Source organism: Dromaius novaehollandiae, chromosome 14, assembly GCF_036370855.1.
Source record: "Dromaius novaehollandiae isolate bDroNov1 chromosome 14, bDroNov1.hap1, whole genome shotgun sequence".
NCBI lineage: Eukaryota > Metazoa > Chordata > Aves > Casuariiformes > Dromaiidae > Dromaius > Dromaius novaehollandiae.
This window is the reverse complement of record NC_088111.1, coordinates 1842475-1867237: the sequence shown is the minus strand read 5'-3', so window position 1 is coordinate 1867237 and position 24763 is coordinate 1842475. Positions and strand designations below refer to the sequence as shown.

At 66.4% G+C, this 24763-nt stretch overlaps 2 protein-coding genes across 2 annotated transcripts in view; both read left to right on the top strand.

Moving 5' to 3' along the window:
* Positions 1 to 1856: 1856 nt before the first annotated feature.
* NPW (neuropeptide W) lies at positions 1857 to 3790 on the top strand. Its single transcript, XM_064519915.1, is given in 3 exon segments — positions 1857 to 2380; positions 2383 to 2436; positions 3381 to 3790. Coding segments are annotated over 3 exon segments (507 nt in total). The 5' UTR covers positions 1857 to 2038; the 3' UTR covers positions 3492 to 3790.
* Positions 3791 to 11018: 7228 nt separating this feature from the next.
* Positions 11019 to 24763, top strand: part of NHERF2 (NHERF family PDZ scaffold protein 2) — a 28535-nt gene continuing 14790 nt past the window's right edge. Inside the window, exons 1-2 of the mRNA XM_064520043.1 lie at positions 11019 to 11385; positions 13045 to 13302. Coding sequence (XP_064376113.1) covers positions 11176 to 11385; positions 13045 to 13302 — 468 coding nt within the window. The 5' untranslated portion in view covers positions 11019 to 11175. The remainder of the gene's footprint in view (positions 11386 to 13044; positions 13303 to 24763) is intronic.

Below are 24763 nucleotides of genomic sequence, written 5' to 3'. Positions count from 1 at the left end.
GCCCGGAGCCGCCCGGGCTGTAAATGTCGTCGCTGCCGAGAAGTTCAGCCGCGGCTGGAGCTGAGCGGCCGGGCCGACCCCTCGGCCGGAGCAGCTGCTCCTGCCTGCGCCCCGGGAAGGGGCAGTGCCCCGCTTACGGACCGGGAATTCATTTTCACAGAACAGAATTAATCAAGTTATTATATGAAGAGATGATTTAGTCCTATACAGCCAATAAATGAGGCTACTAAAGAAGCGGGGCTGGAGCTGCTCCCCGGTGAGCGCGCGTTTGACCTGCTTGGTTTTATTGTAGGCATCTGGGGGGAAGAGTCACATGGCCGGAATGGCAAAATGAACAGCAATAACCTCTTTGGGAAGGAATAACCTTTTCTGAGCTGCAGAAGAGGAGGGGGAGCAGCACTGCCTCAAAACCGAGGCAAAACCGAGCCGCTCCCGAGCTGGGGCAGCGGCAGCAGAAAGGGCAAAGCGGCTGCTCGCTCGTGGTGCTGGAGGCCACCGAACCCCGGGCGAGCGGGGCGACCCGCTCCTGACGCCCCGCTCCGATGTACCCGCGAGTAAAACGCCGTGCGGTCGCGAGACTTCGGTGCCTGCCGTGAGCGGGCTCCCAGGGGCAGGCCAGAGCGATGGTGCTCCCGAATCCCAGACCCTCCCGTTGGCGGCACAGAGGAGCGGTGAAAGGGCTGGAAATGGTGGATCCTTCAATTTCCCCCGCTTGTGAAGGCCTGGGGGAGGAACACGGGTTGGTGGGCTTCCCCTGGGAAACAGCCATCGTGTCCTGGGCCATCCTTTTTGTTTAGAGAAGAGAAGGAGGAAGAAGAGTCACTTGCTGAAGGAGCTGCTCAGGTGGGAAGGCAGGAGGCATCTTAAAACGTGATGGAAAAGTGCCCGGCAGCGGGCAGTAACCCGGTGCGTCGTACGAGCAGCGCGAGTGCAGAAGCCGGCAGCGCCGTCTCCCCGTCCCGTTGGGCCCCTCGAGCAGTCGCTTCTGCTGGGGTTCACACCCGGGGGGACCAGTCCCCCGTGCAGCCCCTCGTTTGTACGTGGTTTATAACTTCTCTGCTCTGGCGATCAACCCTGCTGCTGTCGGCAGGTGCTGGTGGGCCGGGAAAGGGTGCTGGGGCTGCCGGGGGGGTGCTCAGGGCCGCGAGGAGGAGGGGCGGGCCGTGGGGGAGATGCTTGGGGCTGCAGTGAGGACGCGTGGGGCTGTGGGGGATGCTCAGGGCTGCGGAGAGGAGCCTTAGGGCTGCCGGAGCGATGCTCGGGGCTGCTGGGCGATGCTCAGGGCTGCGGGGGGATGCTCAGGGCTGTGGGGAGGAGGTTTGGGGCTGCAGTGGGGATGCTCGGGGCTGTGGGGCAATGCTGGGGGCTGCCGGGGCGGTGCTGGGGGCTGCGAGGAGGATGCTCAGGGCTGCAGAGGGATGCTCGGGGATAAAGAGGGATGCTCAGGGATACGGAGGGATGCTCGGGGCTGCAGGGAGAGTGCTCGGGGATACAGAGGGATGCTTGGGGATACAGAGGGATGCTCGGAGCTGCCGGGGGGCTGCCCGGGGCCATGGGGAGGGTGCTGGAGGCTGCTGGGGCAACGCTCGGGGCTGCAGGGAGGATGCTCAGGGACACGGAGGGATGCTCAGGGATACGGAGGGATGCTCAGGGATACAGAGGGATCCTCGGGGCTGCCGGGGGGCTGCCCGGGGCCACGGGGAGGGTGCTGGGGGATGCCGGGGCGACGCTGAGGACCGTCGGGGGGATGCGCGGGGCCAGGCTGGGGCGGCGGGGGGCGGCGGGGTGGGAGGTGCCGGGGCCGGGGCTGGCAGCGGGGCCGCCGGGGCTGCCCGGGGCGGAGCCTGCGGGGCGGCCGCTCGCGGCGCCGCTATAAAGCAGCGCGGGGCGCGGGCGCGGGGCAGCCGCTGCAGGGCACCCCCGGGCCGGGGGCCGCCGGGACACGGCTCCCTCCATCCCTCCGTCCGTCCGTCCATCCCTCCGTCCGTCCATCCCTCCGTCCGCCCGTCCCTCCGCCCGGCCGCCGGAGCCCGGCGCGATGGCGCGGCCGCAGCTGTCGGGGGGCGCCTGGGGGGCCCTGGTGCTGCTGGGGCTGATGCTGCCGGCGGCGCCGGCCGGAGCCTGGTACAAGCACGTCGCCAGCCCCCGGTACCACACGGTGGGCCGCGCCTCGGGGCTGCTCATGGGCGTCCGCCGCTCCCCCTACCTCTGGCGCCGGGAGCTGGCGGCGGAGCCCCCCCGCCGCCCCGGGGGGGCCGCGGACACCGCCCCCGCGCCGCCCCCGGGCCGCCCCGCCGGGGGGGCCCCGCCGCCCGCGCCGCCGCCGCCCGCACCCGGCCGCCTGCTGCAGCGTCTCCTGCGGGGGGGCTGGGGCTGGGGCTGGGGAGGCCCCCGCCGGCCCCCGCCCGGCCCCCGCCCGGCGCCCGCCGAGCTCAGGTAACGCCGGCCCCGACGGGGGGGGGGGGGCGCCGGGGGGCGAGGGGCCTCTGCAGCGCCCCGGGGTGCGGGGGGGGGGGCGCGGGGCATGTGGGGTGCACGGTCCCCGCCGCGGGCTCCGGTCCTGCAGCACCCCGGGGCGCTGGAGGGGGTTCGGTGGGTGACCGGGGTGTGTGGTCCCCTGGCCCAGTCTGCCCTCCCGCAGCACCCCGGGGTGCTGGAGGGGGGTCGGTGGGTGGCCGGGGGTGCGTGGTCCCCCACCCCGAGTTTGCAAAAGTCTGGGCTGCATTTTTAAAGTCTAAGCGGGAGGTTTGCTGCGCTCGGCTAACGGAGGCACCGGCAGCGCAGGGCTGTCCCCGCTCCCGGTGAGCGTCCGGAGGAGCCGAGACCCCGCGGGGGCACCGTGCGGGGCCGGGGCCGAGGCTGCCGGTGCTGCCGTCTCCCGGAGCCCCGCGTCTGGCCGGGAGCCGCTCGGCCGGTGCCCGCGACCTTTTCAGGGCTGTGCCCACATATTCAGTCTGTTCCCAGTTACGTAAAGCAGGAGCCAACGTGGTTCCTTTGTAGCTGAAGCCTGTGGATGCTTTAGGTGCTGGATCAGGCCCTGAAACATGTAGCCAGATCCCCCCTTCCCTTCCGGGGAAGCCGGGGATTAGCTGGCTGCAGGGAAGCCCGGGAGGGTCGGCTCAGCCCTGCGTGACGCCTGCGCTGCCCCGTTAACGGCGGCCGGTCCGGACCGCAGCGAGGGCAAAGCCGGGGCACCACCGCTGCCGGCTCCCACGCGCGGTCCGGCACTGCTCGCGCCTCACCGGGATGCTCCCGCGGGCCGGAGGGTTTGGGCCTCGCTGGGATGCTCCCGTCGGCAGCATCTGGCCGGGAGCCGTCGTCCCCCGGGAGCGCGGCCCAGGCGGCTCTCCGAAATCGCATCCTCCCTTTCTGCTTTGCAGCATCTCCCGGCTGAAGATGTAGCTCTGGTCCGCCGAAGCGTCCCGGCGGAGATGCTGGAGGAGCTGGAGGAGCAAGGACTGCCCGGCGTGGAGACTGTTTACCGGCGCTGATGAGGAGGAGTTTCATCGGTGGTTCTCTTGATTTTTCTGACCTCTTTGAAACCATATAGACAATTGCATTAAAAAAAAATCTGATTTTTTCCTACCGGCTGCTCAGACACAGTGGTAACTTCATATTGTTTTCAGGTCAACCTAGTGCTATGAACTTGGGGAGAAACAAACAGGGAAGATATTTATTTTGTTTATTTTTTTTAGATTTCTGTACTAGCTTCTTTGCAATATAATAAAAATATGTACTGTTTGCTTCCTAGGAACCTGCACTCATTAAAATGAGACTCGATCAAAGGAAAGTTTCGCTTCGTCGTGCTGCTTTTTGAGCGAAGCCCTCGCGGCTCCGAGCGGGGCAGGCGCTTGAGCCTTCTGGTAACTCCCAGATTTTTCTGGCGTGATTTAACTCCCTGAAACAGTTTCTTCTGCAGCTTTACAGCGAATCTCTTTTATTGCCCTTCGGGGAGTTACTACCAGGCTAAGTGTCAATTAAGATGACAAATAGCTAGAAATCTTTCCTGGACTCTGCTGAATGCAAGCCCTGCGCGTTCTCGCTGCTTCGGCTGTTTATTTGCCTAGTTAAACTTAATCTCGTGCACATCTCTGCTGATGAAAAGGTCACTCCCCGTTAAAACAGGGCCCAGCCTGGGGCCGCAGCGGGGCCGGCCAGGCCGGGGGCAGCGCGCAGGGATGCTGCTCCGGCGCCGTGTCTGTGTCTCGAGCGGGAGGGATCCGGGACTGGGGGAAACACAGATCTGGGGGTCGAGTCCAGCTTCGAGAAAGAGCCGAGTTCCCTGCTGTTGGCGCTGGCTGCTTTTATGGGAAATCTGGCAAACCGAGCAGTTTCCACCCTCCCTGCATCAGCCGGCTGCTCCTGCCCAGACCCTGCATCTCGCACGCGCAGTCGGGACAGCAGGATTTTGTGGTTCGGGAGGAAAAAGCCCTGGTGCCGCCCGCCACCGTGGCCCTGCAGGGCTCAGCGGGGGTGGCGGGGGTCCGTCCCACCGGCCCTGGGCTGGGGAACCACAGCGAGCCGCTGCCCGGCCCCTCGGCCCGTCGCTGCTCAGCCGATGCTCAGTGCAACGCGAGGAGCATCGTTTCCTCCACGTTTCTTCCTGACTGATTCATCCTCTGCGTCCCCTCTCCCTTCCCCCCGTGATTTTCAAATTTGGCAGATTTTGACTGTTAATTAGCGTCACACAGGACGTGGAGGGGACAAATGGCACCCGATTAACACGAATCCATTCGTTCTGCAAAGGGCTCTGTCCGTGAGCGGCGCCAGCAGCCTCCGGAGTGCCGCGGGGGCGGATCGCCCTTCTCGGTGGAGATAAGTGGTAAAATGAGGGAGAAAACGTAAAGGTCGGCTCTGCGCAGGGAGATGCCCGACGGGGGGGATGGAAAGCACCGAGCGCCATTCCCGTGTGCATTTCCACCCTCACGGGTGGGAGAGAAGCGCTTGTACCTGCCAATTTCTGGGGCAAAAGCACCGAGATGCTCGGTCAGCCGGACGCCCTTCGCTGCTCCCTCTGTAAAACAATTTTCCCGTGCAGAAGCATGAACCGATCCTGCCCCTGCGGCTGCAGCATGATTCCCTTGGTCCTCCCAGCTCTGCGCCCTGAGAGCAGCATGGGGGAGCTCCGGATCTGGCCCCTCAGTGTGTCCCGGCCCCCCAGTGCATCCCGGCTCCTCGGTGCATCCCGGCTCTCCGGTGCATCCCGGCCCCCTGGTGCATCCCGGCCCCTCGGTGCATCCCGGCCCCTCGGTGCGTCCTGGCCCCGCGGTGCATCCCGGCTCCCCGGTGCATCCCGGCCCCCCCGTGCGTCCCGGCCCTGCGGGTCTGGGCGCTCGCTGCTTGGGGGGTCGGGGGCGGCTTGGAGGGAAGCGAGGAGGTGCAGAAGCCCCCCGGCCCCTCCCCTGCTGCCCAGCCCGGCTGGCTCGGGGGGGCTGCGAGACCCCGCTGCAGAGGGGGGGTGCGGAGCCGTGCGCAGGTCCTGGGGCAGGTCCCGGGGCAGGAGCTGGGGCAGGAGCAGAGCAGCAGCAGGGCAGGTCCCAGGTAGGTCCTGGGGCAGGTCCCAGAGCAGGTCCCGGGGCAGGAGCAGGATGGAGCAGGGGAGGAGCAGGGCAGATCCCAGGGCAGGTCCTGGGGCAGGAGCAGGGCAGGTCCTGGGGCAGGGCAGGGCAGGGGCAGGGCAGAAGCAAGGCAGGTCCTGGGGCAAGAGCAGGGCAGGGGCAGGGCAGGTGCTGCAGCAGGAGCAGGGCAGATCCCAGGCAGGTCCCGGGGCAAGAGCAGGGCAGGTCCTAGGGCAGGGCAGGAGCAGGGCAGAAGCAAGGCAGGTCCCGGGGCAAGAGCAGGGCAGGGGCAGGGCAGGTCCTGCAGCAGGAGCAGGGCAAATCCCAGGCAGGTCCCGGGGCAGGTCCTAGGGCAGCTCCCGGGGCAGGAGCAGGGCAGGTCCCAGGGCAGGTCCTGGGGCGGGGGCAGGCCCCAGGGCAGGAGCAGGCCCCGGGGCAGGGGCAGGGCAGGGGCAGGGCAGGAGCAGGTCCCGGGGCAGGGGCAGGGCAGGAGCAGGCCCCGGGGCAGGAGCAGGCCCGGGGGCGGGGGCCGCAGCAGCAGCAGCCACCGGGGCGGCGGGCGGCGGCGAGGGCTCGCCGTGCCATCTTGTGGCCGCGCACACGGCGGGATGCTGCGGCTGGGAGAGCCGGGAAGAGGCGAAAGCTGCCGCCCGCGCAGGGCCGGGGCCTGTTGTCCCCTGCCGAAGGGCTGCGGGGCCCCGGCACCGTGTCCCCAGGGGCCCCCACGCCAGCGGACGCGGTTCCTGCCAGCCCCAAAGGCTGGCGAAGGCCGGGGGGGCCGCGGCTGGCGCAGGAAGCCGGCGCACCCCACCCCGGCCGGCCCGCGCTCCGGGCGGCTCCGCTTCCTTCCCGCTTCCCCGGCCGCCGCCCAGCCTCTCCCGGGAGCCGGCGGCGCCCACCGGGCCGGGATGCTTCCGCCCGTCCTGGGCCGGGCCACGCGGAGCCCCCGGCTCCGGCCCGCGGGGCGTCCCTGCGGGGAGCCCAGAGCTGCCGGCCCCAGCGCCCACCCGCGTCCCGGCCGGGGAGGCTGCTGGGGGGCAGCCGGAGGGGTCTGCCACGTCCCGGCACGTGGATCCATCCCGGCCTGCCGGCGTGGCCGTGCCCCGTGTCCCTCCGCGGGTCCGCGGTGTCCCCAGCCCGGCAGGCCGTCCGCGTCCTCGCGCTGGCACCGCCGGGGGAACCGAAAGGAGCCGGAGATAAGGAGCGGGAGCCGCGGAGAAGGGGCAGATAACGTTATCGCGGCGCCTCCCGCTCTGCCTATTTCCAAGGTGTCCAGGGCGCCGATAAGGCGGCGGCAGCTCGCGGACGTGGGGAGGCTGCGCGGGAGCCGGCGCCGCTCTCGTCTGTGAGCGAACGTCCCGGGGGGCGGCCGGAGGTCCCGGGGTCTCCTGGCCTTTCCGCAGCCAGGGCGCCGCGCGGGAAGGGCTCGGCCTGGCAGGGCCCGCCGGGGCCTCGGGAGAGGAGCGGCTGCGGCGCGGCTGAATGCCGCCCTTCTCGCCCTTCTCGTCGGGCCACGGCGCTGCCCTCCCGGCCGGGCCGGCGGCACATTCCTGCCCCGGGCGGTGCCCCGCGCCGCTGGCGTTTCCGTGGACGGGTGTGCCTGGGCGCTGCCCCGGAGCCCGCCGTGCCGTGCCGGGGCTCCCGCAGCTGGGTGCTCCTGGAGCTGGGTGATCCCACAGCTGGGTGCTCCCAGAGCTGGGTGCACTCGGAGCTGGGTGCTCCTGCAGCTGGGTGCACTTGGAGCTGGGTGCTCCCGGAGCTGGGTGCTCCTGCAGCTGGGTGCACTTGGAGCTGGGTGCTCCCGGAGCTGGGTGCCCCCAGAGCTGGGTGCTCCTGGACCTGGGTGCCCCCAGAGCTGGATGCTCCCAGAGCCAGGTGCTCCCAGAGCTGGATGCTCCCGGATCCAGGTGCCCCCGGAGCTGGGTGCTCCCGGAGCTGGGTGCTGCTGGAGCAGGTTGCTCATGGAGCTGGGTGCTCCCGGAGCTGGGTGCTGCCGGAGCCAGGTGCCCCTGGAGCTCGGTGTCCCCAGAGCTGGGTGCTCCTGCAGCTGGGTGCACTTGGAGCTGGGTGCTCCCGCAGCTGGGTGCTCCCACAGCTGGGTGCTCCTGGAGCTAGGTGCTCCTGGAGCTGGGTGCTCCTGGACCTGGGTGCCCCCAGAGCTGGGTGCCCCCAGAGCTGGGTGCCCCTGGAGCTGAGTGCTTCCAGAGCTGGGTGCTCCCGGAGCTGGGTGCTGCCAGAGCCAGGTGCCCCCGGAGCCAGGTGCCCCCAGAGCTGGGTGCTCCTGCAGCTGGGTGCTCCCAGAGCCAGGTGCTCCCAGAGCTGGATGCTCCCGGATCCAGGTGCCCCCGGAGCTGGGTGCTCCCAGAGCTGGGTGCTGCCGGAGCCGGTGCCCCGCGGCGGGTGCTCCCATGGGCTCTCGCACGCGTGTGCAGCCCCGGCCCGTTGGGGCTCTTTGCGGCGTGGCGCCTTGGCCCGGGGGTTCAATGGCAGGAGCAGGCGGAGCAGCCCGGGAGCAGGGACTGCGATCTCCCGCGCCGTGCCGAGCCGAGCCGAGCCGGCCGATCCCACCGCGCCGCTGGGAAAGGCTCCAGCAGCCCTGACTCAGCCCCTAAATCCGGACGCTTTCGGCTCCTCCAGGGCCTTTCCTCATCACTCCCCGCCCAGCCAGAGCCCCTCGCTTCCCCGCCGTGGCTCCGGACCACATCCCGCGCCCGCCGGCCGGGAGCGGAGGGGCTGCGGGGGACGGCAGCGGGGGCTGCGGGGGGACGGCACCGGGGGCTGCGGGGGACGGGGCCCCTCGGGGCCGGCGCGGCGGCTCGGCAGATGGCAGTGTGCCGTCGTGCACGCCGCGCTGCGTGTCCGGAGCCGGCCGAGCGCCGAGCACCGCGGCCGGGCCGGGGCTCCGCTTGCTATCGCTCGGAGACGGTGGCAGCAGCGGCGGCTCTGCAGCTCTCGGCAGGGTGCTGGGGGTCTCGCCCACCGGCCGGGGCCGAGCAGCCGAGTCTGCACCGCTCTCCAGAGCAGCGAGCGGAGACAGGCTTTGCTGCATGGGCACCCAAAACGCCAGCCCGTCGCCCCGGGCGGCCTCGCAGGCAGCCCTCACTTCTGCAATGGTGAAACTGTGCATAGCGTGCGTATTTTGCATCCGTTATGCAATATTATCGGGCCTGGAGCCGGCAGCGTGCGGCGTGCAGGTGTGATTCTGTGCAAGTGCTTGATAAAGCGCCGTGGATGAATTATAAATAAAGCCATTTGCTCGGAAGCAGATGTCGAATGAAGAGAGCGTCACATTCCTCCGAGCCGACGAGCGTGCAGGGCCTGGGAGTGCCCTCAGCTCTCTGCTCAGCCCCGCTAAGGCTTAAATATTTGCCCAAATCAAAACACGCAGAAGTTTAGATGGAAAAAACTCCGTGCCGGAGCATGGGCTGGGCTGCAGGGAGTGGCGTCCCGTGTGCCGGGCTTGCCGAGCCGGGAGACCGCGGCGATGTGCGAAACCGCCGTGCTGCACCGGCACCCGGCCACGGCCTCCGCGCGGGAGCAGCCCGGGATGCGGCAGGGCAGCACGCGGGACCGCGTGGGAGGAAGGCTGGCACGGTCTTCCTCGCGCAGCGTGCAGGTCCCGGCGGTGAGGCTGGTTGTGTCCCCTGCCCGGAGGGGACGTCCCGCGCGGGCCGGGCTCTGCCCTGCTGAGCTTCTCTGCAGCTCAGGGATGTTCCTTGGGGAGGAAAGATGCCTTTTGAGGATGACAAGGATAGAAAAAAAAAATCGTCAGATGCAGGTCAGACTCGAGAAACAGTTTCTGCCCCCCAAAATAAGCATTTTAGGAAAATTCAAACATTGCATTTTCACGTTTTTGAAATGACACTTTTGCAACTTTTTATTTTGCAAGTTACCAGCACTTTTTAAAACAGTTGTTCAAAAGGGTTAAAAACGTTCCGTTTGGCCACCCAAAAGATTTTCTCACTTTGTTTTTTTCCTTGCCCTGACTAAAAATAAAAACTTTTTTATTTAAGTAAACTTGAAACAGCTCCTTCTCTCCTCCCCTCCCCTCCAGTTTTTTGATTTGCCCAGTGAGTGGAAAATCGGTTATTCGCACTCCTCCGGGCTGGGAAGAGGCTTCGTGCCCCCCGGAGCGGCTCGGGGTGCTGCTGCCGGCTCCCCAGCTCCCGGCCCCGCTCGCGGAGCAGCCGCTGCTCGCGCGCAGCTCCTGCGGAAGGGCTGTTTTCTTAATAGGCCGCAAATTAAAAAGCAAATCAATATTCATCCCTAGAGTGTTTTATGTGCAGCCTCAAGCTGTGTCTGCTTCAGCTCCGCAGAAACCCGCCCGGGAGGCGGCTGGGGCGGGAGCAGCGCTGCGGGGACGCTGGGGACACGAAACCTTCGGTGGCCACGGACGCGTTCGGGCGAGGAGAGCCGGCCGTGGCCCCCGCTGTCGTGGTGCCCGGGATCCTGGGGGACCTCTCCCACCCCGGAGCCCCGGAGGGACATGGGACGTGGGGAAGGTGCACCCGTGGTGCCCCAGCCCCAGACGCCGCGTCGGGGCTTGTCCTGACCCACGGAGACCCGGCGCGCCCCGTTTCCGAGCTCCTTCCATGGGCGTTGAAGGACAGGAGCTCGCTAGCTCCACATGTGCCGGGCTGGCCGGATCCGCAGGGATGCAGTGCGGAAAACGCTGCGTTTCCCGTGGATGCAGGCCGCGGGCGGGTGGATCCGCTCCGGGCCCTGCTTGTTCCCCTTGCACGGATGGTGCTTGGCCTCCCCCCGTCCCAGGACGAGCTCCGTGCACCCCGGATGGCCCCGGGCATCTCCCCACTGCGCACCCCGGACGGCCCCGGGTGTCTCCCCTCCGGGCACCCCGGGCACCCCGGACATCGCCCCGCCGTGCGCCCCGGGGCCCTGGAGCCCCGTGACCCCGGCCCGGCTCTGTCCGCCCCGTCGCTCACGAGGCCCCGCCCTTAACCCCGCCCCTTCCCCAGACCCCGCCCACCGCACCGCCCACCGCCCTCTCGGCGCCGCGGGGCAGCGCGCAGCATGGCCCCGCCCTTTCTCCCGCCCCACCCCAGACCCCGCCCCCCAATTTTTAGCCACGCCCCCTGCCACGCCCCCGCCCCGGCCCGCCGCGCTTGGGCGATGTGGGGCAGCGCGCAGCATAGCCCCGCCCTCGCCCCACCTCAGGCCCCGCCCCCAATTCTTAGCCCCGCCCAAGGCCACGCCCCCGCCCCGCTCGCCGCCCTCGGGCGACGTGGGGCAGCGCGCAGCATAGCCCCGCCCTCGCCCCACCTCAGGCCCCGCCCCCAATTCTTAGCCCCGCCCAAGGCCACGCCCCCGCCCCGCCCTCCACGCTCGGGCGCCGCTGGGCAGCGCGCAGAATGGTCGCTCCCCCGCCCCCAGCCCTTAGCCCCGCCCCCGCGCCAGTCCAGTAGCCCCGCCCCTCCCCAGGCCCCGCCCCTCCCCAGGCCCCAGGCCCCGCCCCGGCCGGGCGCCGCGGGGCAGCGCGCAGCATGGCCGCCCCGGCCCGCCCCGCCGCCGCGCCCCGCCGCCCCGCGCCCGCCCGCCGCCGCCGCCGCGCATAAAAGGGCCCCGCGGCCGCCGCGCCCGCCCCGCGCCGCGCCCGGCCATGGCCAAGGACCAGCTGAAGCCGCGGCTGTGCCACATGCTGAAGGGCGAGAGCGGCTACGGCTTCCACCTGCACGGCGAGAAGGGCAAGAGCGGGCAGTTCATCCGCAAGGTGGAGCCGGGCTCGCCGGCCGAGGCGGCGGGGCTGCGCGCCGGGGACCGCGTCGTCGCCGTCAACGGGCTCAACGTGGAGCAGGAGACGCACCACCAGGTGGGCGCCGCGCCGGGGGCCGAGCCGGGGACCGAGGCGCCCCCCTACCCCCCCGGGGCGGTTCGGCTGCTCTGGGCGCCCCGCCGGGCCCCCCCCCCATCCTCCTCCCCCTCCTCCTCCTCAGGGGCCGCCGGGTCCCCGGCCCTGCCTGAGCGATGCTGCCCGCGGGACGGGCCCGGAGCCCCCGCGGCCTCACCGCCTCCGCGCTGCCCCGGCCCCCTCGGGCCTGCGCCCTGCCCGCTTGTCTCTCTTTTAACTGTTTTCCCAGTGTTTTGTTGCGGCCCCGGCCGGCGGCCTCCCCTGCACCCCGGGCCCCCCACCCACCCCCGGCCTCTGCTCGCGCCCCCAGGCCCGTCGGGGGGCCCGGGCGGGCGGCCGGAGCGCAGGCCGCGGCGTCGCCCCGCGGGTGTGGAGGCCGCCGATAAGCCTCCCTCGCACCTCCCCGGTATCGCGGCCGCGGGGCTGCACCGGGCTGATGAGACCCCGGAGCTCGGGGAGCCCCGGGAAGACGCCGGCCGGCTCGGTTGTGCCGGTGCCGCTGGGTCCCAGTCCGGGTGGAGCAGCTCCGCTTTGTGCGGGGACGAGGTCCCAAATCCCCGACTGATGCTCGCCCCGAGGCGCTGCCCGGCGGCAGGGCTCCCGCTGCCTCGCTGGGGCTTCGGCCTCGCGCCGGCGGTTTTCGGCGCGATGGCTCGTTCGGGACGAGCAGCCTTGTCCGCGCTCCGTAAATCTCGCGTTGGCAGTTTTTTCGCTTGCAGAGACCGAGTCTGCTGACCTTGAGTGGAGCACGCAGGGGAGTAAATAGCTGCTAGCTAGTTGCGCGTTAGGCTGGTTTGTCGCTTCTAACCTTGGCGGTAACGCGCCTGGCCGGCGCGGCCTGGGCCGGAGCCCGCGGGGAGTCGTGGCGCGGCTCTGTGGGGCGTCCCGGGGTGTCCTGGCTCGGCCCCAGGGCTGCCGCGATGCCGGCAGGAAGGGGCCGTGTTCCCTGGGAACCGCGGAGGGCTCTGCCCCTCAAGAAAGGTCAGCGGTGCTGCTCCTCCTCCTCCTCTGCGGGATGAAGGCTTGTGCAGGGCGAGGGTGGTGTTTGGCCTGTTGGAGCCTCTCCGAGCCCCTGGTTTTACCTCCCGGCCCTTCGGTGCGCGGGGCGAAGCGGGGCAGGGAGCGCCTGGCCTGAGGCTGCATGGTGGGAAAGCCCTCGATTCCCTGTGCGTGAACCGTCTCGCTCACCTCCTTCTGCTGCCCCAGGCCGATGCTGCGAGCCCCTTCCAGAGCATCCGCCAGCCACAAAAAAACATGGAAAACCGAGGCTGCATGTGGACATCGGTCCCTGTCCAGCAGAGCTGGGCCTGGTTCCTGCTCCCGGCCCCATCGCTGGCTCTGCTGGCCCTGATCGCTGCTCTCCCGTAGCACAGAACTGGGGTGAATGTGCAGATCAGGTCGTTTCTTGCATAAACCAGCCTGGGGATGCACCGATGCGTTGGCTCGGTGCGGGACACCGAAGGGTGCACCTGGCACTCTGCCCTTCCCGGACAGACCCCCACGGACAGGCGCTCGGGGGCTGCGGGGCAAAGCGTGCTCAGTGAGACGCTCCGCTGTGCCCCCACGGGACCCCGGGGCAGCGGCCGGGGGCTTCTGCTCAGCTCTCCTCCTCCCTTCCAGGTCGTGCAGCGCATCAAGGCCGTGGAGACGGAGACCCGCTTGCTGGTGGTGGACAAGGAGACGGATGAGTACCTGTGCAGCCTGCGGCTGACGTGCACGGAGGAGATGGTGCACGGCGGCGTCCTGCTCGGCTCCGGCACGTCGCCCACCAAGTCGCTGGGCAGCGACAACGGGGAGGTCTGGAAGCCGCAGCTGGACCTGAGCGGGGGCAGCCTGCCGCGGCACTCGCACAGCTTCTCCTCGCACGGCAGCAAGAAGGTGAGGGGGCCGGTGGCGGTGCCGCGGGCGGCACGTCCATGAGCTTCGGAGACCCCGTTGTGCCCTGCAGCGAGGGGGGAGCTGCCCCACGGAGGGTCCCGCGTGCTGCCGCGGCCGGAGGAGCGGGCTGGGGAGTTACCAGCCCAGGGAGCTGCGGCCTCCGGCCCTCGGGGACCAGCGGTGCAGCCTGGGGGCTCCCGCGGAGCTGGGATTTATGAATGAGCTCGTTTCTCTCCTATTATTTCCAGCAGGGAGGGAGGGAACATCTGGGGCAAACGTGTTCTCAGCTTCTTGCTTAAATGGGAAGGAAATTAGCTCTTTTTCAAGTGGCCTGGGTCTGGACTGCGACTCGGCAGTAAGTGCCTTTTATTAGTAAACTCCTTTCCAAAAAGGAAAGAATTTGAGGTGGAAAATGTCCAGTTTCCATGGCTGGCTTGCTGCTGGGGCCGGGCTCGCGGAGACGGCGCAGCCTTGCACTCCGCAGATACGCAGGCGGTTTCTGCCCCAGCGCTGCCCTCGCTTGGGGTGCGAACGCGGCAGGAGCTGTGCGGGGTGTCGTGTGGCCCCCCCGGCTGCTCCATCGCCCTCCTGCAGCTTGCCATGCCCCCCCCGGCTGGGTTGCGGGGGTAAAACCCGCGGCCTCGGGGGTGGCTCGCTTCCCCTCCCTCCCCCGGGGAGCTGCTCGGCATCTTGCTGAGCTGCAGCTGCCGGGGGCCCGGCTTTCCCAGGAGGCAGAGGCAGCGTCGCGGGGGGGCTTTTGGCATGCTTGGAGCTGTTTGAGGGTCTGTATGATGCTGCCCCAGCTTCCTGTGGGGCGGGGGGTCACCGCCCCCGAGGCCCGGGAGCGTTGCCGGGGCGGGGGGGCAGCTGCGGGCACGGCGGGGGGCTGCTTCCCAGGACGGGATTTCCTATCCCGCCTCCGTTCCTTGTGCTGGGCGAGATCCAGCAGTTTGTACCGACGGGAAGTCGGGCGAGGGGAACGGGCCGGTCCCTTCCGGCCCTCGGGTTTTGGCTCCTCCAAGATCCCCCCCCGCCGTGGGTCAGGCTGATGCCAGCGCCGGCTGCCCCGCAGATGGGGAGGATGAGGACGGGGCTGCCCGCCCTGTCCTCGCTGTGCCCCGGCGGTGCCGGGTGCCTGCGCGTGGGTCTTCGATGTGCGAGCCCGGCGGCGGGCAGAGCCTGTCCCCGTCCCGGGGCGGCTCCGGAGGCAGCGGGGGAGGCAGGGCTGCAGCAGCGTCCCCGGGTTGCTGCAGCCCTGCTCTGGAGGAGAAGCAGCTCCGTTCCCCGGCAGCTGCAGGCCGGGAGCTGAACGTGCCCCCCGGGTCGAGCAGGACCTCGTGCCTCCAGCAAGCACTGTAGTGCAATGAATAATTCAGGACGTATTTAAAATCAGGCTGCCTGCCCCGGTGAGCAGGTCGGCAGGGCTCGCTGCCAGGCGCCTGCGTCACCGCAGAGCCAGCGCCGGGGCCGTGCTGCCGCGTTAGCCGGCTGCCCTGGCCGGGGGTGCCGGGGAGCGGGGTCTGCGCTGCTCGTCCCAGCCCCGGCTGGGCACCAGGGCTGCTCTCCTTCATGGAGGAAGGCAGAACGAGCTGGAGAGGAGGCACGACTACCGCAAGGGGATGTTTAGGCTTCCAGCCCGAGGCCGTGGAGCTGGACCCTCCGCTTTGGCCCTCCCAGCGCTGGGCACCTTGGATCGAGTGACTCCAGGCCAGGTTTTAGCGGTTGTGCTTTGAGAGCTGCTTCAGATGCTTGGTTGCATCTTTAAGTGTCCAAATGCTTTGTTAAAAAACGAGCAAAAAAAAAATTGATGCTTAAAATGGAGAATCTCTGATGCCGTTTCCCCTGCTGTCGCGTGGTGTTGATCACCCTGACCTGTCCCGCGGGCGTGCAGGACGCGGCTCGGGGCTGGGGCCGCTGGAGGCAGCGGGCTGGGGAGCGGGGGGTGACCTGGTGCGGGCTGGGCTGGTTGGGGAGCTGCAAAGGTGCCTGTGGGCAGCGGTGCTGGGCTGCAGGAAGCATTGCTGAAACGCCGGGGCGGAGGGCGCACGGGAGGGAGGCGTGTTGCAGGCAGCGGTTGGAGCAGGGCCCCCGCGGGGTCCGGCCCCGTCGGGTGCGGATGCTCCTCCTTGGACTCGTGGCCTCCCCGCGTTCTCCAGGTGTGTTTGTAGGAGAAACAGGAACAGCAGCTGAGGGGGGTTCGGGTGATGCGATCCCTCTTGTCCCTTTGCCGCTGTGACGCGGGAGCGGGGGGGCCGGGTGCCCACGGAGGTCACCGTCCTCTTGCAACCGAACGGACGTCAGGTCAACCGCAGCTCTTGCAGGCTGGAAGCAGGGTAGCGAGAAAGCACGGAGGGGGCTGTTCCCACGGGCGGCCCGCTGCTCCGGCCGACCCTCCGGCTGCCCCGGGCATGAGCCGTGTCGGCCCGGGGCCGGGCTCCATCCTCTGCCGGGTGTCTGTGCTGTGGCCCCACGCACGGGCACCTCGCTGCTTCCAAACGCTGCTTTTTCCTGACCGGCATCTATCATCTTTCGGAAACAAAACCGCCTCTTGTTGAGTAACGGCTGGATTTTAGCAGCAGGAATTTTAATGCGGGGGAATTAGCGACCGGTTGCTAATCGGCCCTCGCTTGCAGCACGGGAGCGCTGGGCCGGCGCTGTGCTCTCCCAGACTTGTGGGCCAGGTGCTCTTTGGCGTGTCCCCGCTCGGCCCCTCGCCACCCTGCCCCGAGCCTGCCAGCGGCTCGGCTCCCCTGGCACCGCGGGGAGCTGGTCTTTGCGTTGCGCAGCATGACCTGGGCTGTCTGTGCCCAGCTCCCAGCAGGAGATGGTCCCCGTGGCACGCCACGGTGCTGCGGGCAGGCGGTGGACGTTGTCCTTCCACCAGTGGGGTTGCAAATCCTGGGAAAACCTGCCCTGGCTTTGGAGGGGCAGCGTGGCCCTCGGCTCGCAGGTCTTGCCAGAAGTGGAAAGCTGTAAAACTAGGAGGAAAATGAACATGAGCCGCTGAGAGCGGCTGCCAAAGCTGCCGGCGTCCCCAGGCACAAGGATGTCCCCTTCCTCCAGGCCCCGGCTGCTCCCACGTGCCTCCAGGTCACCGGCGCAAAGCCCCCTGCATGCCGCGGTCCCCTCCGTGCCGGAGCGGGTCAATGTCCCCGGGCAGACGTGGCGTTCCCGCTTGGAGAGCCACGGCCGTGAGTGGTGGCTTTGCAGCTCTGCATGCTCCGGCACATCGGTAGGTCGGGGCCCGCAGGTGCAGGGCCAGCGCTGACATCGAGGCAGTAAATATTTACACTTCTGTTTGGGTCAGGAGTAAGAACCTAATTTCTGTTGCAAATAAAACGCTGCGTTGCAACATTCTCTGCCGCCAGCTTTCTGCCGGGACCCCGGAGGAGGAGTAACGCGGGACAGATGTTTCCAGCGGACTCTGCCAACTCAGTTGAGGCCCAAAATTTAGGGCTTTTACAATAACCACAACGATGTAATAAAACTGACCCTAAGCAGAAATGTCTGCAGTAATTATGTGATTAAAAAAAAATATTTAAATAAGTGCAGGGTTTATATTAAAACACTTCCCTGCCGCTGTCCTGCTCTCCTTGGGCCCAGCTTGCGGGCTGGAAGCTGCGGGAGACAGGAGCAGAGGGCTGCAGAGCTGCTCTGCCCGTGGCGATGGCAGAGGCCGCACCAGCCGTGCGGGAGCACGGGTTAAGGCTGGGGAAAAAAACCTCCAGTGATGTGCGAGGAGCCTTGGCTGTTCCCGGCTATTCCCGGAGCAGCTATTTTTGTGGACGCTGCACAGTAGTCGCAGCTTTTCTGCTGTTTTGGTTTCCTTGAGGCTGCAGCTTAATCACAGCCTTGGCGCTGAGCGGGGGGGGAGCCTGGCAGCAGGGATGCAGCCAGCTCTCGCCACGCGGTCCTGCTTCGCCATGCTGGGGGACTCCTGGGCCCCGCGCGGGCGCAGGGGGTGCTGGTGGCACGCGGCGGCCAGGCATGCCAGCCCGGCCAAAAACATGCGCTCTGTGTGTTAAAAACAAGGACTTCCAGAAGTCTGGTTATGGCTGGGGCTCAGCTGGCATCCTGCAAAGCCAGGTTTTTGTTTGAGATTAGCTTTAATCGAGCAGGGGGAGACCTGTGCGGCTGGGGCGGCGCTGGGCTCCCAGTAGCTGCGTGCCCGGGAGCCGGGGCTCCAGCCAGGGCTTTGGAGCGGCTGCAGTGTCCCGGGTCTGGGCGCCGGCAGAGGTTTGGCACAGCTGCCGAGGAGCGCGTCGCTTCGGGTTTTGCCGTAGCCCTTGGCCGGTGCCTGGCCCCGTCTCCCGGACCGTGATGGAGATGCAGCGCGGGAGGTTGATGCGGCGTCGCGAGGTGGAGGGACCGGCGGGATGCTCGCCCCGGATCCCGCAAAGCGGCTCCTCCGGCGGGGCCGAGCTGGCCCCGTGCAGCTCCCGCGGAGCAGCCCGGAGAGCTGGGGCGGCCGCAGGAAGCTCCTCCCGTGGCGGGAGCTTCCTCCCCGGTGGTATTTTTAGCAAAGCACGGAGCAGCCGGGGGTTGGAGCGCGGGATGCGCCGGGGCACCGGTGGGGCAGGATGCATCCCGTGGGCCGGGGCAGCCTCCCTGCACTGCACAGTCCTTCTCTTGGATCCTCCGCAGGATGGGTCCCTCTGGGCTTGAGCTATCCTTGGGGAAAAATTTCACCTTATTACTATTATTTAGTCCTTTTGAGGGAAAAGGGAGCCGTCGAAAGGGCGGCTCGCCCCAGCGCGGCCGGGCGGCTCGCGGGGCTGTGCTCCGGCAGCTCGCTTTAATAGCAGCCCGGCTCGCTCGCAGGCTGGCTGCCCGCCAGCCGTTTCATGGCTCCGTTCAATGGCAAACACATTAAATGGTTGCAAGTAAATTAAAAACCTCCTTGGCAGGAGCTGGGCCCTCTGCGCGGCCCCGGGCAGCAGCGCAAAGCCCCCGCTGTGGCTTCGCTCGGCCCTGCGCGGGGGGGACGCGATGCTCTCTGCATCAAGTTTGGTGCTTTCACGTGCCAGAACTTTCGTTTTTATAAGAAAAGGCTTTGGTTTCTGTGCAGGTCTGCAAAGCTCAGCGCTCTTACTTTGCTTAGCTTAAAATGATATTTTTCGGTTTTGCATTTTACTTTTGCACAAGATCCAAATTATCGGGGCGGGGGGGGAGGCTGCGTTCTGCACTTTCCTGGCTGTCTTTCTCCAGGATTGTCACATGCACCGTTTCGTAAGGTGGCTGGGTAAAATACCAGAGGGATTTGAGGGGGTTAATCCTGCTCCTCGTCCGGCCCGGGAGCGACGGGAGCTCGAGGCTGTCCCCTCTGCGCCGGCCTGGCTCTCCCTGCTCCCGGGGGATGTTCGGGGCTGTGGGCGGTGCCGGGGGCCCTGCTGGCTCCCCTCGAGCTGGGCTGATCTCTCCGACGGTCCAGGAGTTTTGGTGGGAGCAGCAAAAAAAAAAAAAAAAAAATCCAACCAAAACCCCCCCAAAAACTCGAACGCAGTCACGCCAGTGCCTCCCGCAGCGGCTCGGAGCAGCCGCGTTACGTCACGGGCCTTTGGGAGTGGAAACACATGGAGCAAACGTGCAGCACAGGCCGAGCTTGCAGCGCGCGTTCCCGGGCCGGGGCTGTCAGGCGGGTGCGGTGCTGCCAAAGGAGGTTTTAAAGAGCTCTTTTTTTTTAAACCCATAAGGCCACATCGCTTTGCTGGTCGCAGCTGTAGCAGCCTGCGAGCGGAGCGTGAGGGCCGGGCCGCCGCCTCTCTGGGCACGGGAGGCCGAGGGATCCGCCGCCGGCACGGAGCAGCTCGGGGCGCGGGCTCAGGTTGGAACCAAGCCGGTTTTGGCTCCCGACGTTGGCGTCGTCACTAGGTAGGGTGGTTTTATGGGCTGGCTGTGGCCTCGGGAGACTCCAGGTTGGGATAGGAGAGGGAGAGAGTCAAGCTCTCAGTCAGCAGAGGGTTTCTTCGCATCCACAGGCCCTTATAAATGAGCAGAATTAAGAAGCGAGTCGCAGACGCAATCGTTTCTGCTGAGATTTGCATCATAACTTAATTTTGTTGCTGCTTTTGCCTGGGCTCCTGTGTGTTTTGGTTCCGCGTTTCAGCCGCAGCCGGGCCCGGAGCATCGTCCAGCCGCCGTCCAGCAGCTCGGTGGGATGGAGCTGTGGCAGTGCTGCGGGGGGGGTGTGTGTGTGATGGAGACCCCCCCCAGACAGGCAGATCTTGCACACAAGCTGTGAGTCGGGGTCTGGGGGAGCAGGGGGCAGTTTGCGCGTGTCTTGCGGGGCACCGGTGCGAGTGGGCTGCCTGCCGCGCTTCGGAAGCGGCACCCCGGGGTGCTTTGCTGGAAGGGCCTCGCCGCGAGCCGGCCCCGGCGCCGCGGATGCCTGCGGCCCCCACCCCGCTTCCTCCAGCGAGCGGCACGGCCCGGCCAAGATAAATAGCGGCAGTAAACTATTGAACTTGCCCGGTGCCCGGAGCAGGGCCCGTTCCCGGGATGGCGGTGAGCCCCGGTGCGGTCCTGCTCCCTCCCGCGCTGCTGCGTTGCATCTGGGCGTAACGTCTATAAACGTGATTTTCCCTTTTTTCTGGGGGGAGATGCCCCAGGAGCATTAACAGACAGCAGCGAACGGGGCCATCAGGCACAGACGGCTCACACTCGCCCCGCAGTGCTCTTCCCAAGCCCTGGGGAGCCGGGATGGACGCGGGACGGACGTTTACCCCCTCGCTGGAGGCTCCAGCTGCGCCCTGACTCTGGGCCTCTGCCCTGTGCAGCGAAACCCTGGCTCCCTTCCCCTCCTGCCCATGGGAAGCGTATCCCGCTGGATCCCCTGGGATCGCCCTGCGGCCAGCCTCCCCCCTTGCAGTGGAGCCCCCGGCTCCCATGGCAGGGCACACTGGGAAAGCTGTCTCGCATCAAGAAAACCCTGCACGTGGCGTTTTTGGCCTTCCCCATCCTCTCTCCCTCCGTTTCTCCGTGCTAGCCCAGCTGCCGCTCTGCTCCCGGCTCCGGACCTGCCCCGGGAAGGCGCCGGGGGGCCAAGCAGCTCCTGCATGCGGTTCGCCCAATGCCCATCTGAACCCGCTTGCGCCAAAATAGAGAAAACCCTGGTTCTCGTGGAGCGATTCCCTGGCTGCGGCATTGCTGAGAAGCGCCGTGGGAATCCCAGCTCTTGCCGTGGCTGCGTGGGGACACGGAGGGAGGGATGGAGGGACGGAGCCATGGGGCTGGGCCGTGGCACGCTGCTCGGGGATTTCTGCAGCGCCGAGGCCGTGCTGTGCCGGGGATTTCGGAGAGGGGGAAGTTTTGGTATGTGCCGTCCCCTGAGGGCATCAGCTGTGAAGCTGGAGCGCTCATGTCTTTGGCAGCAAGTTGCTAAATGCGGGACGCTGCAGGAGCAAAGCCTTCGCTCACGGCTGCTCCGGAGCAGGGGCCCACGGCCCCAAACCGCGGGGTTTTCCGCACGCCGCAGCAGCCCCGCGGCCCGGAGAGCCGCTCGCTGCAGGCAGCCAGCTCGCGGCACCCGCTGCGCCTTGGCCGCCCGGCGCTGGACGGCTTCCATCGCTAATTGGAAGCGCGTCGCTATCTCGGCGCGCGCCTGCGGCTCTCGCTGGCAGGCAAAGCCGCGGGAAGCATCCGAACGGCGCGGTGCTGAGCAGGCTGCGTGCACATCGGCGCGGGGGCTCCTACCCTGCGAGCAATTCCTTGCTCCGGGAGCAGGCACCCCCAAGTCCTCCGGGACAAGGTGCTGGGCGAGACGTGCGGGCTCTGTTACGGGCAGCAGCACTGTCGCTATTACAGAAAGCAGTGCAAAACCCCACTGTGCTTTGCTCTTTTAAAAAAAAAAAAAAAAAAAAAAAATTTTTTTTGGTGGTTGTCACTTAAGCCCAGCTGGAGCAATTTAAATAACTGAAGCAGTTTGAATAATGGAAGCAATTTAAATAAGCCGAGAACCCCCAAAGCTTCCGTCCCGGTTTGGCCGCGGCGCCGGCGGACGAGGCAGCGACACCGCGAGCTCTGCGGTCGAGGGGCTGCGTTCCCGCGTCAGGCCCCGTGAGCGTTGCTCGATTTCAACGGGGGGCTTAAATCGGAATTAGTAACGTTTGCCCTTGCTGCCTGGTGGGCAGCAGCGCTTGGGGATGGTCCCGGCACGGCCCGGGGCCCCTCGCTGCTGCCGCAGCACCCGGGAGCCCTTTTCCAGCCGCAGCCCGCGCCGGCGGAGAGGAAACGCCGCGGGAGCCGACTTAAAAGCAAGTATGTGAGCAATGTAAACGAGGCAGGACCGCTCCTGCCTGTGTTCCCGAGCTCTGCCCGCACAGAGGCGGAGGAGCTGGATGCCTTGCGGTGCTTGGAGCACCTTCCCCGCGGAGCCGGAGCGCTTCGGCCCCGCTCGAGCTGTGCGAAGGAGAGGGCAAAGCCGCTCGGCCGTGCCGGGAAGGGGCCCCGGTCCCGGCAGCGCCGTGGGGCCCTCTACGTGGAGCGATGCATTTTGCATCGGAAGCAGAGCTGTGGGGTGCTGCTGCTGCTCCCCGTGACGCAAAACCCGAGCAAAGGGCCCCAAAAGGAGCCCGGCAGGGCCCGGAGGGAGCCTGGATCCGGGCGCAGCATTAGGGCCGCATCCGCCTGTCTTGAATAGTCAAGATCAAACATCTCTTGAAATAACGAGGTGAGGACAATACAACACTTTGGTACCTGGTGGGATTTGCTACCTCATTTTTTGCGAGCCTTTAGGAAGTGCATTTGCGCGCTTGTCACCGCTGCCGTGCAGCGTCCCCGAGCTGCTTTTAATGCAGCTGAAGTGCTGCGGCATCAGGGATGCTCCGGGGGCTGGAGCCCTCAGCAGGGAGACCAGGAGCCGCAGTAAGGCTGCGAGAGCTGCCAGCACCCGGCCAGATTTTCTTATTATTATTAAATGTGTTTCATTGTTATTTAACCTCTTATTTGTGCTTTGTAAAATGCACCAGCTTAAAAGGCGTTTCCTAAGCCGTTTTCCTTCGCAGCTGGCAGTGATTTGCCGCAGGCCGTAGCTGTGGTGCCGGGGTGGTGATGCAGCCCGTGGCCCGGGGGCAGCGGTCCCCTGCTCGTAAAAACACCACGGCTCCTGCCTGCGCGCTGCCTGTGCGTTTCCCCTTTTCTGCCGCATGTCTGTTATCCCTGAATTTCAAGAGATGTGTCTGAAATTCGTTTTTAAAGGATTTTGGATGTTCACATGTATGGAGATTCCCAGAATCCAAATTTCTTATGTGACAGTATATATATATATGTATATATGTGTGCATACACACACATGTATGTGCACACACACAGGTATGCACCTGTGTGTGGGTGTGAATACATTAATGCTTGTAGGTGGAATATGACATGTCACTGCTTTTTTATTCCAAGTTATGAAATTAGCGGCCAGTGGTACCTAGAAGTCATGAATAAATACATTGCTTTATTGCATGTAAATAGGCAAAAATGCAATTTTATAGCCTTCCCAGTACATGTGAATTTAACCTCCGCAAACAGGCTCTGGCGCGTGAGGTGCCCTGGGTGCTGCAGGGGAGCAGAGCAGGGAGACAAAACCGAAACGCAGTTTCTGCAGAGGTTTCTCTGTGCACAAGGGTGACTTTGTTGGGCGCCCCGATAACGTGCCGCTGTCCTAGGGAGCGCTGCGTGGAGACCTGGGCTTCTCACAAAGGCGCGATTCCCCCGGGAGCTGAGGAAATATCTTCCCAGGACACAGCCGGGGAAACCTTGGCACGGGGCGTAAAGCAAATAAATAGCAGAGCTGGCGAGAGCACCGGCGGCTCCCTCTCAGCCGAGCGCCAAAGCGCAAAGCAGAGCGCTTGAGCCCGCTCGAAGCAAAGGGGACTTAAGTGTTTGCCTGCTTCTGAGGAGGGGCTTTGCAGAGGGGTGTTTTGCAGGCTGTTTTTTCCAGCTGCAGAAGAACGTGTGAGCAATTGGCCTTAAAAGCCCGGCGAGAGCCCCGCGGTCGCCCCGGAGCAGGGGAGGCAGCGCTGCCCGGGGTTTCTGCGCGTTGTCCAGAGCAGATGCTGCGGCCCAGCTGGGACGTTTTGTAAAAAGGTTTTGAATTCTTTGGGGTTAAAGACCTTGGACTCAAGATATTGTGGTGGAAGCATCGTGGGTAGGACGCTCCAGTGGTCGTGACCCTGCAGCCGAGGCCACTCTGCAGCAGTCGTTTTGCAGAATTTACCGAATAATTTGGCTTTCCCGCAGGTCCCCAGGGCAGGCGGTGTTGAGCGGAGGGGCCGGCCCTGCAGGCGTGGGGGCTGCGGGCTCCCGGCCTCCGGGGCTGCAGCTCTGACCCTCTAAAAACACAGCGGGAGGGACAGGATTTAAAAAGAGGGATAATCTGCAAACTCGAGCCGGTGACGCCAGGCGTGCTGCTTTCCCCAGCCGCGCAGGGCCCCGGCACCCTGCAAGGCCGCTCGGGAGCCTCTGGGCTCGGGTGCTGCTCCATCGCTGGAACCGTTTCCTGCTTTGTGCAGATTTGGAGAGCGCTGCGAGACGAGCTGGAAGCGCTCGCGGAGAGGGCGAACTGCCTGTGCCGGGGCCATGGGAAAAGTGCCGGGCTGCTATGTCTGCGGGGGGAGGATCAGAGCGCGGGGGTTGCAGCGGTCTGCACGGCCTGGCCGCAGCCGTCACGGGGCTTTGGCTTCCCGGATGCCGGGGACGCGTTATCCGAGCTGTGTCTTGCCTGGAAGCGCCCGCAGCAGGGTTCCTGCCGCCCCGGGGGCTGGGCAGACGCTTCCGTGAGCATCTTTCCAGCCGCTGGGGAGCACCAAGCGGAGAGACACAGCGCGGAGCAGATCCGGAGATCGCCCGGGGCAGCCCACCGGTGCTGCAAGGGTCGGTCGGGCCTGAAGCGATGGGGAAAGCGGCTTGTTTGCATTTGTGCCTGCAGCGGTCGCGGGAGCGCCGGGGACGGGCGCGATGGGCGCATCCACACGTGTTCAGACGTTTTGGGTGAACATTGCTGTCTCGCGAAGGTGTTTCCCTGCTCGGGGACGTCCAGCGCCCGTGGGAGACGGCTCACCGCGATGTTTCCCAACGGGGTTATTTGGGTTTATCTTGCTCCGTCCGGTCCCTGCCGCTGCTGGGGGCTTCGGTGGCCCCCCAGCCTCTGTCCGCGGCGGCGTTGCCGGAGGTTTCTGCGTCCCGGGCGGGATGGCAGGGCGAGCGCGGTGCCCTGTGCGGCCGGGTGCCGCAGAGCGAGCAATCGCCCTCCCGCGGGGCAGCTGTGCCGCGTTCGCCGCTGCAGCGCGCTTTCGGCCGAGACGGGGGCATCGAGGACGTTCCCACCTGGGCTTTTCATCGGGGAAGGAAGGCGGTGGGAGAGTTTGCCGCAAACGCGCCTCGAGGACAAGAGAGAAAATCTGCAGCCCGTGATGGGGAGGGAGCAGTGGGTCTTGCAATGAGAGTTTAAAACTCAGCTGCAGGGAATGTTTATCTT